General features: G+C 48.0%; 1 protein-coding gene across 1 annotated transcript in view; it reads left to right on the top strand.

The window, feature by feature from the left end:
* Window positions 1–17,837, top strand: part of LOC115082708 (INO80 complex subunit E-like) — a 34,359-nt gene that overhangs the window by 657 nt on the left and 15,865 nt on the right. Inside the window, exon 2 of the mRNA XM_029586901.1 lies at window positions 7,050–7,132. Coding sequence (XP_029442761.1) covers window positions 7,052–7,132 — 81 coding nt within the window. The 5' untranslated portion in view covers window positions 7,050–7,051. The remainder of the gene's footprint in view (window positions 1–7,049; window positions 7,133–17,837) is intronic.

Genomic DNA, 17,837 nt, shown 5'->3' with positions numbered 1-17,837 from the left:
CACCCGGCCGCTCCACACACAGAATTAAGCATTTATAATAACATATTAAATGAAAAATGGCAAAGTACAGTATTCGGAGGTAAAAATATCACAAATTTACATGCACTGCTGTGATGCCAACCAGGAACCCTACAGAAAAACACTTGGGACCCATATGGTATTAGACCTCTGGAACGTGTGCTTTCTGTCCCACCAGGCTCAACTCTCTCCTCCCTCCATTCCCCCCCCCCAGTCCACAGAAAAACCTTCAGCTCGCTGTCTTTGATTCCCACCAGGAGGCTTGACCCTCCTAAAACACTAATATATTTCCTGTTAGGAGAATACTTCATCTCAGTAACACATGCAGAACATAAACAGACCCTCACTAAATACAGAATAGAGCAACCATAAAGTAGAAATACAAACTCGCGGACAAAAACTGAACCCGAAACCACAAGAAGCCAGACACTCTATGCAGTGCAACAATGAAAAAACAGATCCATCATCATTCCTCAAACATTAATAGGGCCAGTGGAAGCACTAGGCGAGCTAGGCCTGGGCTTAGGATGCTGCCGCTTGTGAGCCATGTGAGCTGCGAGGGTGACAAAGGGGAGTGGGGCTTCAAATCTTGCAGGAGGGGGGTGTTGGCGCAAAGCAGAAGGTGCCTAGGGTGCCTAATCCCCTTGCAGCAGCCCTGAGCATCAAACAAAATAAAGGAATATAATAATAACACTAAAAACAAACTAATAATATTTCAAAATGATCCGACAAATAAAAGATTGAATAATTAAAAACTCATATACATTTTTCTGTGTCCCAAACACCAATAAAATATTTCAGAACAGTAGACACATCAGATAACACCCAAAAAATAAAACTAAAAAGGATTTTAAAAATTCACCCTCTTCATAACTGGGAACTTTTTTTTTTAATTTTTAATTTTTTAATTTTCCAAAATACATCAAGAAAACAATCTTGTGTAGAAAGCAGTGCCAACAAACCATTTTACAACTATATCACAATAACATCTTTCCCTACTTCATCTGCTTTAAAGTCCTCGTCACCAGGGAGAGATCCATTACTCTACCTCAGGAATATAAACTTTACAATTAATGAAATAGACAGGTCCTATACAGGAGATTTCTAACAATTACGGATCCAGCTGCAGGCTTATAGTACTTAGCCTTCCAAAACAGGAGAGGACGTTATTATATCTAATGAATATTTTTTTTAAGAACTTCTCCAGTTGCTCAGGTTGAAAAAATATATAGGAAACATTTTTATATTTTATGTAACATTTACACGGATATTTGAGAATATACATAGCTCCCATTTTTTGTACTTGAGGTTTCAGTTTCAGAAATAATTTTCTTCTTAACTGGGTGCTTCTTGCCAAATCTGGAAATATTCCAACTTTTAAACCGAGAAAAGACTCAATCCTATTAAGAAAATATATTTATTTATTTATTTATTTTTAATTTTTATATACCGAAGTTCTTGTAGGGACTACAAATCACACCGGTTTACATAAAATGGAGAACTGCTCAACAGAGAGCGGAGCTTTACATGGAACCGTAGAACATATGGAACAGTATAACTGGTTGACAATTTAACATAATATTAAATAAAGTAATAATAGTTTAACTGGAAATAAATAAAGAAATATAATATTTTATATATAAGAAGTATAACTATTTAACGTAGCAATAAATATAAAAATAAGCAATGCCAAATAAAAATATGAAATAAAGTGAATTTTTGAGCTCCAAGATAATTGTCCAGTTGCAGATTCTTAAAAGTAGTATTTGATACAGTGTCCATAATTAAGGGATACCTAGTAATTAGGAAGTCTGTCCGTCACAGTAAGATTAAGCGTCTGGGAAAGCTTGTTGGAAGAGAAAAGTCTTCAGTCTTTTTTTGAATTCTTGATGACTGGGTTCTAGTCTAAGATCTGGGGGAAGCGTGTTCCACTGGTGTGGGCCTGCTGAGGATAGCGCTCGTTTGCTCAATGATGATTTTATTTGCGGAGCATGCAGTGTTCCTCTGTATGCGCTTCTGATTGGTCTGGAGGAAGTGTGCGGTTGGAGTTGAGAGCTTAATGTGATGGGGGCTAGTTTGTTTGTCGCTTTTTGTATGATAGTGAGTACCTTATAGAGTATCCTTTGTTTAATGGGGAGCCAATGTAAGTTCCGAAGGATTGGGGTGATATGATCTTTTTTATTAGTGCTAGTTAGAATTCTAGCCGCTGAATTCTGAACCATCTGTAATGGTTTGATAGTGTTGGCGGGTATACCTAGAAGCAGGGAGATGCTGTAGTCGAGCTTAGAAAGAATGATGGATTGCAGTACTAGCCTGAAGTCGGAGAAGTGAAGGAGGGGTTTAAGTTTTTTGAGGACTTGCAGTTTGTAAAAGCAGTCCTTTGTGGTATTGTTTACGAACTTTTTTAGGTTTAGATGATTATCAAGCCATGCTCCAAGGTCTCTGACGTCAGATGAGAACGAGTTGTTTGTGTTTGGTAGAGAGAGGCTGGAAGAGATTGTGTGTGGATCCTGGGAGACAATGAGCATTTCGGTTTTATTAGCATTCAATACTAAGTTGAGGCTTGAGAGTAGGTTTTTGATGGGCTGTAGGCATTCGTTCCAGTACGTGATGGTTTTTTGAAGGGATTCTGTGATCGGAAGGAGGATTTGTATGTCGTCTGCATAGAGGTAATGGGTAAGCTTAAGGTTTGAGAGTAGATGGCAGAGAGGGAGGAGGTAGATATTGAAGAGGGTGGGTGAAAGTGATGATCCTTGTGGGACTCCTTGTTCTGTCAGGATTGGATGCAATTCTTTGTTGTTTATCCTTACTTTGTAGAATCTGTTGCTTAAGAAGGAATGGAACCATCTAAGGGCTGTGCCTTTGATCCCTATGTTTGCTAGTTGGTCTATTAGAGTGTTTTACCGTATCAAATGCAGCGGAAAGATCCAGAAGAATGAGCAGGTAAGATTGTTTATTCTCCAGATTAACGAGGATTGTGTCAGTGAGAGATAGTAAGAGCGATTCGGTGTTTAGGGCGTTTTCGGAATCCATATTGAGCTGGGGATAGAATGTTATGATCTTCCAAATAATCTGACAGTTGCTTGTTGACAATTTTTTCCATCAGTTTGGCGATAAGTGGTAAGTTTGCGATGGGTCTAAAATTAGCTGGGTCTGATGGACAAGCGTTTAGTTTCTTTAGTAATGGTTTCAGTATTGCCAATTTTAACTGGTTAGGAACTAAACCTTGAGAAAGGGATGTGTTGATAATTTCTGCAATTGGTTTTGAGATGGTGTTTGGAATGGCGATGAGGAGATTTGTTGGTATTGGGTCTGATGGGTGGGAGGAAGGTTTGAATTTTTTGAGTGTGTTTTCAATCTCCAGTGAAGAAGTGAGCTCGAATGAATCCAGGCTTGTGGTTTGTTGCGGCAAGGATGTGAGATGGTGTGTTAGGGTAAGGCTGTTGGATGTGATTGATTGGGTAAGGTTGGTGATTTTTGTTTTGAAGTAGTTGGCTAGTTCGTTTGCTTTGTTGAGTGCTTGGTGGTCTGGGATAGTAGGAGGAGATGGTTTGGTTAAAGAGGACACGTAGGAGAAGAGAGCCTTTGAGTCGAATATAAAGTGGTGTATTTTTTTTCCGTAGAATTCTTTCTTTGTTCTAAGAATTGTATTCCTGTAGTTGTTGAGGAGCGATTTGTAGATGGCATGTGTTGAAGTGGTTGGGTTTTTTCTCCAGCTTTGTTCTTTTTTTCTAAGAGATTGTTTAAGGGATTTAAGTTCGGGTGTAAACCAAGGTTTCCTATTGTCTAGTGTAGGTTGTATGGTTTTGGTTGTAGTTGGGCAGATTTGATCTGCAATTTATTGTTAATATTGATCCAGGAGGTAGTTGCAGTTGTTGCGTCTGTGAGATCTAGTTGCTTTAATGCTTCAGACATCTTTTCACTGAGTATGTCTTGAGAGCATGGTTTCCTGAAGTGGATGGTGGTTTTGTTAGTGGTTTGAGGTGGTGGGTTGTTGATATTGAGGGTTGTGTGGATAACTTTGTGGTCTGACCATGGAACTGGTGAGCAAGTGGGGTTGGTATGAATGTTAAAGGGTTCGTTAATAAAGATGAGGTCCAGAGTGTGGCCTGCCTTGTGGGTAGAACTGTTGATAATTTGAGTAAAGCCCAAATGGTTGAGAGAGGAAAGAACTGTTTGGCAGTTGATGGATTGTGGAGAAGCATCTACGTGTAAATTAAAGTCTCTGAGGATTATAGCAGGTTTGTCGGCGTTTATGTGTTTGGCTATAAGTTCTATCAGTAGAGAGGGATCCAATTCTAAGGTTCCTGGTGGTGCGTAGACTAAAGCTATTTGGATTTGTTCAGATTTAAAGAGGGAGAATTCTAGTTTGTTGGAGGAGTTGGTAAGTTGTAAGACATTTTTTTGCTGCAAGAAGTCTCAAAATCCAATAAATATAGTCTCAAAATCCAATCACGATCTGATTCAAGCAGAAATGTCACTATAAGAGTGGCAGGCTTCACTTGTTCTCTCTGAGTCGTTTCTAACAAGTTTGTTACTTCCAAGGCTGGAATTTCAGTTGTGTTCACAGGCGTTAACAATTGAAAATCTTTTTCTCCTTCCTTCTCTGTTTTTTTAAAGGCAGGTATATAATACAGCTTAGATGTAGGTGGTATCAAATCCTCTGAAATCTTTAATGCCTGAATCAAATATTACCTCCACATATCTCGTAGGGTCACCATGGGGTCTTCTAGGAAAATTTATTAAACGCAAATTTCTCCCTTTTATTTGATTCTCCATGTTTTCTAAACGGTTCATTAATATGGAATTTTCTTTTATAACATTAGTTTGAAGATTTCTCATTTCTTTTACTTCATTCTCAACCTTTTCACATCTTTCCATTTGTTTATTCATATCTTCCTCTAGTTTTCCCATTCTCTCCGTGGTATTATTTAACATAGACGCCAAAGGATTTATCTGATTAAAAAGATTATCATTAACCGTTTGTATTGCTTCCCATATCTTCTCTAAAGAGAAAGCTTCTGGTTTGATTAATTCTTTCTTTTTAGGCAATGTTAAAAGTACTTTCCTTTCTGTTGGAGGCTGTATCGTACAGCCTGCAGCGTCTCCCAGGCCGGTCTTTTCCACGAGGTGTGGCCTCTGCTGTTCCTCCCCGCCGCCTTCATCGCACAGCCACGATTCTCCGGCGGTTTCATTCTCACTTTCGTGGTTAGGATCCTTCCCGTTTGCTCCTCGCAGAGCTGCAGGATTTCCTGGGGGCATCAGCGGTACCGGGGATAAAGTTGTCTGGAGCTCATGTGAGGAGGCGGTTTCCTCTTCCACATGCTCTCCTCGCTGCGAGCTATCCTCCGGCTTCTGCTCCCATATTTCGTGGGAGTCCATAGGTCCTTGGATCCAGCCCTCAAAATGTTCAGACTGGCTTTCTCTCTCTTTTGCACATCTTTTCCTGCCGGTATGAGGCATTTTACTCGAAAATAAACGTTAGACCTCGGAGCCCTGGTTACCTACGTCCGGACCCGTCGGCCATCTTGGATCTCCCCCCCATAACTGGGAACTTTTGATTTCGAGACACCCTGAGATTGTTGTGGATTAGTGGAAGCGGGGGGCACAAACTTCATCCTCTCTTTCTCTCATGCATCTCCAGCTTTTCTTTTGTTGGGATTTGCCATTGGCCCTGGGCCCTCTTCATTTTGGCTGCTGGCAGGTAGGGATCCATCTGAAGCCCCATTCTCTGTCTGTCTCACACACGCTCACATTCTCTCCCTGACACACACACACACATACCTAAACACACGCACGCCCACACACCTATCTTTGACCTTCTCTTGCAACCGTTTTTCTAGTTTCCCATCTTCAGTTTCGATTTTTGCCATTTTCATTGTTTCTGCATCATTGAGAGTGTTGAATACCATGGGGCTGGCACATGAGCTGCAGGACTCGCTTCCTCTTCTACTATAGGAGCAACAGTACAGTCTTCTTGCTTCTGCCGCTGGTGGGATGGGGTCTACTGGCAGCTGCACAGGCTTGTCCATACTACCTATGCTGCCCCCGGGTGTTCTGGCCTGTGCAGTTACATGGGTTGCACACCCGGTGACGCCGGGCCTGGTTTTGCTGCAGGGGAAAAAAGGCTGAGGGTACTGGGTGTACAGCTAAGAGTGTCAGGGTCTGCAACTCCTAGCCCTACACTGGTGCTATCCCAAATGCGAGTGCTTCTGATTTATAGTCCTACTCTTTTAAAAGCTGTTGGGTGTCTCTGAATATGTCTGAAAGGCAGTGTCTTTATTGTAGAGACGTGGTTAGGATTTAAAAGCAACCTAAAAAATGTGAGTGTGATTTGAATACAGTCCGCGAGGAAAGTTTATTCCATGCAAATGGTGGAGCAAGGTGGAAAGTGGGGTGGTGGTGGTGGTGGTGAAGGGCACAATAGAAGCAACTTGCCGGATGAGTTTGAGGAAGGGTGTAGGGAGAAAAAAGATAGCTAATGAGGAGCTGCAGAGTGAATGCATTTGTAGGCCACTATGTAGAAATGGATGGGGAGCCAATATAGCAATGTGAGAAGAAGGGTTACATAGTCATAGCAACATTAAAGGAAGTTAAGTCCTGCAGCTGAATTTTGAATAGATTGTAGTGGAGGAAGATGGTTCAGTGACTGTAATGGCTGGGTGTTACAATTACTGAACCCTTAAGGAGTTTCCTTGGGGAAATTTCAATTTCAATAGGGGAACATGTTTATAGATGGATGTGATTGGCTGGGGAAGGGAGAGAAGAATACGTTTTATTTTTTATTTTCTGTGAAATTACAGCATGACTTTGGGATACACTGAAATTATGGGGTGCCTGGTGATGAGTTCTTTAAATCCCAAGTTTCAAGCTGTTGCAAAGTACAGAAACTGAAGGAATCCCATTTGATGCAAAACAGTGAGAGGGTAGATACAACTGGTTGAGCTCAGTGCAGCCAGAAGCTGGTGCTGTATCTGCTAGAGAGAGAGAGCCTCGTTAACCCTTGCCTTTTTCCTCTGTTCACCCTCCAGGAATGAATGGCCAGGGGGAGGTCGGAGTGGACTACAGGAGGAAGTACAAGAATCTGAAGCGGAAGCTGAAATTTCTCATCTATGTAAGCTTGTGTTAGAAGGGAGAACCCAAATCCTAACAGATCTGAGCTGTGAGAGCTAGTGATAGGAGCAGTCTTCCATGACACACATGACAGAGATCTAGAGTTGCCAATAGTCCTTTATTTTAAGGGATTTCCTGAATTTGGATAACAAAGTAGCTATTCATTTTCACTCATTTATTTATTTAAAACATTTTTATTTCCCTTATTTTTCAATAACAGTGCTGCACATGTCTAATTACTACCCCTAAACCCATTGCTAGCTACAAGGGCCATCTTAAATTACAGACATGGTACTAACTATGGGACCTGCTCCTGTCATGAATGTCACTAATAAAAGGGACCATCTTCTCTTATTCATTTTGCCAAATGTCATTAGTTATATGGACCATCTCCTATCACATGCATCAATTGAATAAAGACTGTTTCTCATTGCATGTCACTAGTTAAAGCAACAATAGCAATAAACATTATGATGGCAGATAAAGAAAGCAGGACCTGTCCAGTCTACCCATTTTCTTTTTGTTAATACTGCAGACTTTTGACTGTCTTTATCTTTTCTCACAATTAGGGATCCCTCAGTGCTTCTCCATACTTTTTTTGAATTCTGCTACTGTTTATATGTATTTCCACTGGGAGATTGTTTCAAGAAATATTTTCTTAGGTCACTCCTCATTCTACCCTTTGAGCTATATATCACGATCCTTTTTTTGTAGAAAAACTTTCCACTAAAAAAAGTTTGCATAATTACCTTGAAGTCCCTCGTCTGTTTGCTCATCAGTATTCTCATTCCCATCATCTTGGATTTCTGCACCTTAAATGCATGACTCTACACTTTATTGCATTAAATCATTTGCCAAACTTGTGACTGTTTCCATCAGGAGTATATCTACAAAAAAAGACAATCTGTGCCTGCTAATTCCTCCACAATATGATTATGAAAATACTGAACAGGTCTTGGGTCTGATCCTTGAGAAACTTCACCAATAACCCCACTTTCCTATTCATACCCAGATCAGTCCAGACAAGTGGGTTGATGGAAGCAGAAAACAAAACTTTGAGGCACTTCTAAATATCCTAGAGTGCCACCTGCAGTCCCTCAGTATTTCTCTGTCTCCAGCAAATGGTAGAGTGCAAACATGCACTCTGACAAAAAAAAATTGGACAAGTTTGAGTCTGGGCTCCCCAAGGTGCTTGGGTTGAACTGATGTCCAGGGAGTTGGAAACCTCTCTCTGTGTTCACCCGCTGCTCCGGAGGCCTTGATAGCCTAGAAGCACAGTCCAGATGTATTCCACACATTAAAAAAGGTGGAAAGAAGGCAAAACGATTACTGGCACAGTTAAAAGGGGAGGTGAAGAAGCTATTTTAGTCAAAAGATCTTCATTCAAAAATTGGAAGAAGGAACCAAATTAAGAAAATAGGATAATGCATAAGCGTTGGCAAGTTAAATGTAAGACATTGATAAGCCAGGCTAAGAGAGAATTTGAAAAGAAGTTGGCCATAGAGGCAAAAACTCACAGTAAAAACTTTAAAAAATATATCCAAAGCAGAAAGCCTGCGTGAGGGAGTCAGTTGGACCGTTAGATGATCGAGGGGTTAAAGGGGCACTTAGAGAAGATAAGGCCATCGTGGAAAGATTAAATGATTTCTTTGCTTCAGTGTTTACTGAAGAGGATGTTGGGGAGGTACCCGTACTGGAGAAGGCTTTCATGGGTAATGATTCAGATGGACTGAACCAAATCACGATGAACCTAGAAGATGTGGTAGGCCTGATTGACAAATTGAAGAGTAGTAAATCACCTGGACCGGATGGTATACACCCCAGAGTTCTGAATGAACTAAAAAATGAAATTTCAGACCTATTAGTAAAAATTTGTAACCTATCATTAAAATCATCCATTATACCTGAAGACTGGAGGATAGCTAATGTAACCCCAATATTTAAAAAGGGCTTCAGGGGAGATCTGGGAAACTACAGACCGGTTAGCCTGACTTCAGTGCCAAGAAAAATAGTGGAAAGTGTTCTAAACATCAAAATCACAGAACATATAGAAAGACATGGTTTAATGGAACAAAGTCAGCATGGCTTTACCCAAGGCAAGTCTTGCCTCACAAATCTGCTTCACTTTTTTGAAGGAGTTAATAAACGTGGATCAAAGTGAACCGGTAGATGTAGTGTACTTGGATTTTCAGAAGGCGTTTGACAAAGTTTCTCATGAGAGGCTTCTAGGAAAAGTAAAAAGTCATGGGATAGGTGGCGATGTCCTTTCGTGGATTACAAACTGGCTAAAAGACAGGAAACAATTTTCTCAGTGGAAGGGAGTGGGCAGTGGAGTACCTCAGGGATCTGTATTGGGACCCTTATTTTTCAATATATTTATAAATGATCTGGAAAGAAATACGACGAGTGAGGTAATCAAATTTGCAGATGATACAAAATTGTTCAGAATAGTTAAATCACAAGCAGATTGTGATAAATTGCAGGAAGACCTTGTGAGACTGGAAAATTGGGCATCCAAATGGAAGATGAAATTTAATGTGGATAAGTGCAAGGTGATGCAAATAGGGAAAAATAACCCATGCTATAGTTACACAATGTTAGGTTCCATATTAGGTGGTACCACCCAAGAAATAGATCTAGGCGTCTTAGTGGATAACACATTGAAATCGTCGGTTCAGTGTGCTGCGGCAGTCAAAGCAAACAGAATGTTGGGAATTATTAGAAAAGGCCACGCTCAAGGGTGCCGAGTGCACAACTAGGCCCGTATGCAAAGCCACGCACGTATCTTCTGCTCCTATGCACACAACGTAGGCGCACCCAGAGCGCATAACCAAGCCTCCCGGCACGCGCACCTGTACAGGATACATGTGCAAATCATGGCACCGCTGACCAAGGCAGCTAAGGGTCAAGCCCTCTGTCCGGCATGCCACCTGAGAGTGGTGCAGCCCGAGGTGACGTCCGCCTTGTGCCTGCTATGCGAAGAAGCTCTGGGGGAACAGAGACAAGGTCCCCCTCAGCCTGTAGAGGACTCTGGATCCACCAGCAAGACTACCCCGGACCTCTCTATTCCCGACTCTGCCCCTGCACAGTGGGGGCCCTCGGGGAGCGCTGTCGGACCCAATGCGGTCCCAGGCAACTTCACCTGGGCGGGATTCTTCGCTGAGCTGCATTCCTACATGCACGCACAGACAGGGCCACCAGCGGCACAACCACAACACCAGCCAGTGGTCCAGAACCTCCCAGGCCCCTCCCGGCCTCCACCAGATGAGCCTCCCCTGGACAAATACCTCCCCTTAGGGGACACAGATGACTTGGAGGAGGAATCAGAACCCCTGGAAGAGGGGGAAATCCCTCCAGGAACGGAACCGTATCAAACCATGATGCGCTTCTTTCCAAAAGACGAATTATCAGATCTCGTAGCCACGAGTCTGAAGGCATTGGCCATCCTGGACACATGCAACACAGCAGAGTCCAAGGTGAGTCCCTTCCTGGCTGTGCTCCGCCTAACCTCACGCCATTTTCCTACACTACAGGCTGTACAACAACGGATCGACCTGGAATGGGACGCTCCAGAGGCCACCTTTTAAGGGAGGGTGAGCCTTAGAAGCTCTTTACCCCTTGGACCCCGCAACGAAGGAACTCCTGAGGTTTCCCAAGGTCGACGCCCTGGTCTGCGCCACCACAAAGCGCACTACCATACCAGTCGAGGGAGGAGCTTCACTCAAGGATGCCAATGACAGACGGCAGGAATCCATCCTCAAGCAGTCTTACGATGTATCAGCTATGACCTTACAGATCGCTGCCTGCTGCGCCGTGGTATCACGCACCTGCCTGGCTATGGCCAGGGACGCAACTACGCCAATCGAGGCATTAGACCCGGCAATATCATTCCTCACAGATGCGACTTCAGACCTGGTATGCACCTCAGCCAGGAGTCTCTCATCCATAGTGGCAGCCAGAAGACAGCTCTGGCTCCAAAGCTGGTCAGCCAACGCGATCTCTAAGACAAAGCTCACGAGAATGCCCTTTAGAGGAACACTCCTGTTCCCTGTACGTACCAGGATCAGTCCAGGACACCTGGGTTGTGACTCCACACCAGTAGATGGAGACAGAGCAAAACTTGTGGGCGGAGCCATATATGCTCCTGTGTCAGTCACAGCCCCTCAGTCTTACTCTGTCTCCAGTAGATGGTGCAGGTGCAGTCACAGCCTCTGCCTGCCCTGGTACTGGTTGTTAGTCAGGGTTGAGTTTTTTTTCTGTGTTTTTTTAGTCAGTGCTGGTTGCTATAGTTCCAGTCTTTTGTTTCTTAAAAGTATTTTCTTATTTTTTCTTAATTTTTCTTAAATTTCCTGTGAGGATGTCCCGTCCGCCCTGCCTCCCAGGGGGGTTGAGAGGTCCTGAGGGGACTACCCCCCCCCCGGTTGAGGCCGCTGCCAGGGTTGAGGACCCGGCTTTTCCAGTGGCAGCGTCGGGGGTGACACCGGGGAGCCCGGTTCACTCACCCCCGCTGGAGCAGGGCCCCAGGACCGAGGACAGCGACAGGTTTGGAAAAAAAAAAAAAAAGTTTTCTTTTACAGTTGCGTCCCGCCGGCTCTCCGTTACGTTCGGCTCTGTCTCGGGGTACCTCGGGGTGGGGTCGCCGATTGCCGGGGGGGTAAATTTTAATTTTAATTGTATTTTGCTTTCTTCTCGCGCCGCGATCGCACGAATGCCTCGGGGATCGATTTGTCGGGCCTGCGGCTCGACACGCGCGCGCCTTTCTATGGAGGACCCATGTTCCTCTTGCATCCCGGGAGGTGTAGGTCCCTCTGGGGCGCCACGGAGCAGCTGTTTGCGGCCCGTTTGTTCGCCGCCGCGCGGCAGCGCAGCAGCAGTGCAGCAGCAGTCAAGCCTCCAGAGCTTCCCGCCCAGAGCGGGAGTGTCGGCCATTTTAGGCTCCGCCCGCGAAATCGCGCGGGAGCCGGCAGGGGATGTCGGCCCTCTTCCCGCGTTTTTCCCCGGAGCGGGGGCCAGCGGGGAGGGGATGTCTCGGGGGGAACGGGTCCCCTGAGGCTGCTAGTGCGATGAGTTCGTCGGGCTCCGGGCAGTTTTCTGAGGTTTTTTGCACTGCGGTTGCGCAAACTTCTCCACTATAAAAGCCGCAAGCGCAGTCGTCCAGAAGCGTCCAGGGGAGCGTCTCGGTCCGGTCTTCCGCAGGAGGGGTCCAAGGGCCCCACGGATTTGCCCCACGCTCCACCCAAAGGGAAGCGGCCTCTCAGGGGGGTCCCGCAGGACTCTGACAGCGACTCCATTTCAGAGGAGGATGAGGATTACTCGGAAGAGCCTCCGTCGGGGTCCCAAGGGCCGACAGGCGATGTTCCCACTCAGCCCTCCGCGGGCAAGGGGCGCAGGCCGTGGAAGGGGACGACCCTAAGGTGGTCCGTCGTTTTGCAGGGAAAAACTGTCCCCACTTATTCCGGCCATTCTCCAAGAGCTGGGGATAGCTGCGCCGCCGGTGGTAGCCCGACAGGAAGCCCACTTGGACCCGGTACTGTGGGGTTTCACGGGCCCAGCAATGGCATTTCCTTTTCATTTTCGTCTACGGATATCCTGTTTCGGGAATGGGATACACCGGAGTTCGGCCTCAAGATCAGTAAGGCTAGGGATAGGCTCTATCTGCTCCCTGAAGATGCTTTAGATCTACTGCGGTTCCCGAAGGTGGATGCGGCAGTCCCCGCGGTGACGAAGAGGTCGACGATCCCGGTCATGGGGGGGCTACTGCTCTCCGAGACATACAGGACAGGAAGCTGGAGGTACAGCTCAAAGAGATTTGAGGTCTCAGCTTTGGGGGTCCAGCCCGCCATCTGTACCAACTTCGTTATGTGGGCCAGTCTGCGCTGGGCTCCGGTTCTTCAGGCCAACGCGAATCGGTCTGCAGAGGAGTCATCACAGACGGATCGTTTGGAGGCGGCAATCGCGTACGGAGCGGAGACTTTACATGATCTTCTTCGCACATCGGTGCGAGCCATGGTGCCTTCCGTCTCGGCGTGCCGTTTTTTTTGTGGCCGCGCACTTGGGCGGCGGATGCGCTGCCGTTCAAGGGCAAGCTGTTGTTCGGCAAGGAGGTGGATGATTTGATGCTGTCTCTTGGGGAGCACAGGGCTTAGGTTGCCTGAGGACAGGTCCAGAGCTCGGTCCTTATTCACTGGTCGGTCCCGTTTTCGGGGAAACGGTAGGTCGCGTCCTCAGAGGTCTGCAGGGTCTTCCTACAGGTCAGTCTTCTCTCGTTCCTCTCAGTGGCCGCAGTCCTTTCGGGGGAATCGGTTCGGTAGACAAGGAGGGACCCCGTCAGGAACGGGGCCCAAGGCTTCGCAATAAGCTTCGCCATAAGGTACGGCCAGCCCATCCCTCGCTTCAACCTCAAGCCGTTGTTCCAAACATCGGGGCGAGGTTGACGGTAGTCTTCGGGGAATGGGCCAAGGTAACGACGGATCAGTGGGTCCTCGACGTGATACGACACGGCTCCGCGTTAGATTTTGCTCGAACTCCATCCGACAAGTTCCTGGTCTCGCCCTGCAAGTGTCTGGAGAAGAGGGCAGCAGTGCTAGGAACCCTTCGACGCTTGGGGAGCCTGGGGGGCTATTGCCTCCGTACCTCCCGGTCAGCAAGGCAAGGGCTGTTACTTCGTTTATTTCATCGTGCCAAAGAAAGAAGGCATGTCAAGGCCTATCTTGGATCTGAAGGGCATAAACCAATGTCTTCGCGTTCCTCACTTCAAATGACGGCGATTCGATCGCTGATTGCCTCGGTACGTCCAGGTGCATTCCTGGCCTCTCTGGAGCTTACGGAAGCGTGCCTCCATGTCTGTATCCAGCAGTCGTTCCACCGTTTTCTCAGGTTCTGCATTATGGGAAAGCATTACCAGTTCCGGGCGCCTCCGCTTGGTCTTGCTACGGCCCCTCGGACCGTCACAAAGGTGATGGTGGTGGTGGCAGCGCAGCTCTGCCGGGAAGGTTCCTGGCTCATCCCTATTTGGACGATTGGTTGTTTGGAGCCAAGTCCGAGACCCAGTGCCGTCTGGCAGGGACCAGGGTCTTACAGCTCTGGCAGTCGCTGGCTTGGGTCGTCAACTTCAGCAAGGGTCGACTGGTACCCCCCAGTTCTTGGAATACCTTGGAGCTTTATTCGACACAAAACAGGGCAAGGAGTTCCTGGCCCAGGACCGGATATGCAAGCTTCAGTCTCGGGTGAGGCGGTTATTGTCTCTACGACTGCCAGTCCTCGTTGCTATCCCGCTGGAACCCGGTTTTCCGAGGAGTTTCATCTGCCACTTCTTCTCACGTCTCACGCGAGATCCAGCCTGTCCTGGTGACTGAAGTCACATCATTTCGCCTGCGGTGTGTCCCTGCTAGTTCCCAGCTGCACGGTGGTGGCCACGGATTCCAGTTTTTCCGGCTGGGGAGCGGGTTGCCTAGGCAAGTCCGCACAAGGCCGGTGGTCAGTGACGCAAGCGCAATGGTCCATCAACCGGCTAGAGACCAGAGCGGCTCGCCTGGCGCTGCCGTCCTGTCTGCCGTTGGTTCGGGGACAGGCGGTCCGAGTGTTGTCGGACAATGCGACCACCGTGGCATACATCAATCGCCAAGGAGGGACAAGAAGCCCACTGGTGACGGAGGTGGCTCAGTTCTTGATGAGTTGGGCCGAGCAACATTTCAGCAACGTCGCAGCGTCTCACATTGCCGGAGTCGACAGCATCCAGGCGGATTTTCTCAGTCGTCATCACCTGGACCCCGGAGAGTGGGAGCTGGCAGACGACGCCTTTCTTCTCATCTGCGAGAAGTGGGGGATGCCCCTTATGAATCTGATGGCCGCTTACCACAACGCGGAGGCCCCACTATTTTACAGCCGACGTCAAGTGAGAAGAGCCGAGGGTGTCGATGCGTTAGTTCTTCCTGGGCCGACGGTTCTGTTGCTGTGGGTGTTTTCCCCGGGGCCGATGATAGGCACACTTCTTCGGCGCATAGAGTTGCACCCGTCCAACATGGTCATGGTAGCACCGGAGTGGTTGCGGCGTCCGTGGTTCGCGGACCCCATGCAGTTGTCGGTGGAAGCCCCCCTCCGTCTCCAGGGGATTGCGGGGCTCCTCCGTCAGGGCCCCGTCTGTTGGGAGGATATGGATCACTTTTGTCTCGCGGCGTGGTTTGTGAGCGGAATCGGTTGAAGAGTAAGGGTTACTCAGCTGCGGTGGTAGCCACGCTGTTGAGGTCCAGGAGGTGTTCCACGTCATTGGCGTATGTCCGAGTCTGGGTGTTTTTGAGGATCGGTGCGTAGAGTGTGGGGTGGATCCTACCTCCGCCTCCGTTTCCGATATCCTAGCGTTCCTCCGGGCCGGCCTTGCCAAGGGTTTAGTGTGCAGTTCTCTGCGAGTCCAGGTGGCGGCACTTGGTTGTTTGCGGGGGAAAAGGTTCGCGGAACCTCCCAGCTCCTCCGTCCTCCCTTACGTCATCCTTGTCCGTCCTGGAACCTCTTTGGGTTCTCTCTACTCTGTGCTCGGCGCCGTTCGCACCTTTGAGGCGGTCGACTCTTGAGGATCTCACGTTGAAGACTGTGTCCCTGGTCGCGATCCTCTCGGCACGGCGAGTTTTGGAGTTGCAGGCATTTTCCTGTCGGGAGCCGTTTTGTTTTTGTGTATTTCCGATTCTGGGGTCTCCTTGCGAAGGGTCCCTTCCTTCTTGCCAAAGTCGTGGCGGCGTTTCATCTGAATCAGTCTATTGCGCTTCCCGCTTTTGCGGTACGGGGGTCCTCAGACCCGAAACTGAAAGTTTGCGGAAGCTGGATGTGCGGTGGTCTCTCCTGCGCTATCTGGAGGTCCCCAATTCTTTCCGGGTGACGGGTCACCTTTTTTGTTCTGTTTTCAGGTTCAGCGAAAGGTGCCGCGGCTTCCCGGATGTCGCTCGTCCATTGGCTCCAGGAGGCCATTGGCTCAGCATATCTATTAGGGGGGAAAACCGGTTCCAGTGGTTCTCAGGGCTCACTCGACGCGTCCCCACGCCGCGTCTTGGGTGAACTCTTCTCAGGTGTCACCTCAAGAGATTTGCAGGGCGGCCACCTGGAAATCGTTACTCACTTTCATTAGGCACTGCCGATTGCATATGCAGGCTACTGATTCTGGGGGGTTTGAAGAGGGGGTACTCCGAGCGGGACTCTCTGCTTCCCACCCTCGGTAAGTTGGCTCTGGTACATCCCAGGTGTCCTGGACTGATCCTGGTACGTACAGGGAAAGGAAAATTAGTTTCTTACCTGATAATTTTCGTTCCTGTAGTACCAAGGATCAGTCCAGGATCCCGCCCGCAGTGCTACGTTAAAGTAACGGGGAGTCCGCTCATCGAGGTTTTCAGTAAGCTGACCCCTTGGTTATTCGCTCTCCCGGTTGGGGAGTCTGGTTCTTATGGGGGTGTCGGAATTATTTCCGTTTAAATAGCAAGTTTGTATGGTTCGCTATGGTTGCCTTATGGAATTTTCTACTTTGACATTACGTATGACTGAGGGGCTGTGACTGACACAGGAGCATATATGGCTCCGCCCACAAGTTTTGCTCTGTCTCCATCTACTGGTGCGGAGTCACAACCCAGGTGTCCTGGACTGATCCTTGGTACTACAGGAACGAAAATTATCAGGTAAGAAACTAATTTTCCTTTCGTAGGCGAACTGGATAAATGGGGCGAGTCACCAGTACCCCGTCTACCGGAGGACAGAAACAAGAGGAACCAACGCCCCTCTCCCCGGGCACCCAAGGGCAGAGGATCCCAGCATTTTAGACCATAGAAAAACACTTACCAAGTGTTATAATTAGTGAGGTTTGGGTGGACCCTTGGACACTGTGGCAGCTGACCACGCCCACAGGGGGAAGTCCCGTGAGGGGCCACAGGTCAGGCTCAGCTTAGGACACACAAACACACAATGTGATGAAGCCACCAGAGGTGGCAGTGATGAGGAGTAGAAGTAGCCTGGCTAGCTGGTATCCCTCAGGCGCTGGAACAGCGACTCCTCCAGTAGCAGTGCTGTAGTGGAAAGAACTGAGAATGAGTACAGTGGAATATGCACAAAGCCCCAGTATGGAGAACCCCAGGATAGGGAGAGCAGACCCTCGAGGAGCGAGTACCTGATCCCTGAGAGCTGAGAGGCTTGAAGGTAATGTACTCACCCAGCGGTTTCACGTAGGAGATGGCACTAGGGCTGGAACGGAGGCAGGCCCTCGAGGTGCAAGTACCTGGTTCCAGGGAACAGCTCTGAGGTGAAGATGGTAGTACTCACTGGTGTTGAAGATAGTGAATCCTTCCAGGCAGAAGAGAAGGTAAGAGCTGGCAGCGAGTCAGGGAACATGGGCCCTCGAGGAGCGAGTACCGGTTTCCTGATAGCGACCTGAAAAGGAAGTGAGGCCCTCAAGGAGAGGGTACCCCGATAGCATTAAGAGTCCAATGAAGATTGGAGGCAGAGTAGCTGGGTACGGAGAGCGAATCCCATCCGTAAGATTCCCCTTGCTAATTCAAAGGCTAGCAAACAATGTAGGCTTTAAATATCCGGGCAGTGTGACGTCATCACAGGGGGACGCCCCTGAGGTTCGCGCCAAGTAGGAAATAAGAGTGAGGGCTGCGCGGCGCGTGCGCCTTAATGTACTAATGGAGCATGGCGGGAGGCAGCGCTCAAGCCGGTCCAGGGACGCCGGA

This window comes from Rhinatrema bivittatum, unplaced genomic scaffold (genome assembly GCF_901001135.1).
Source record: "Rhinatrema bivittatum unplaced genomic scaffold, aRhiBiv1.1, whole genome shotgun sequence".
NCBI classification, from domain to species: Eukaryota; Metazoa; Chordata; class Amphibia; order Gymnophiona; family Rhinatrematidae; genus Rhinatrema; species Rhinatrema bivittatum.
This window is presented reverse-complemented; position numbering and strand designations above follow the sequence as displayed.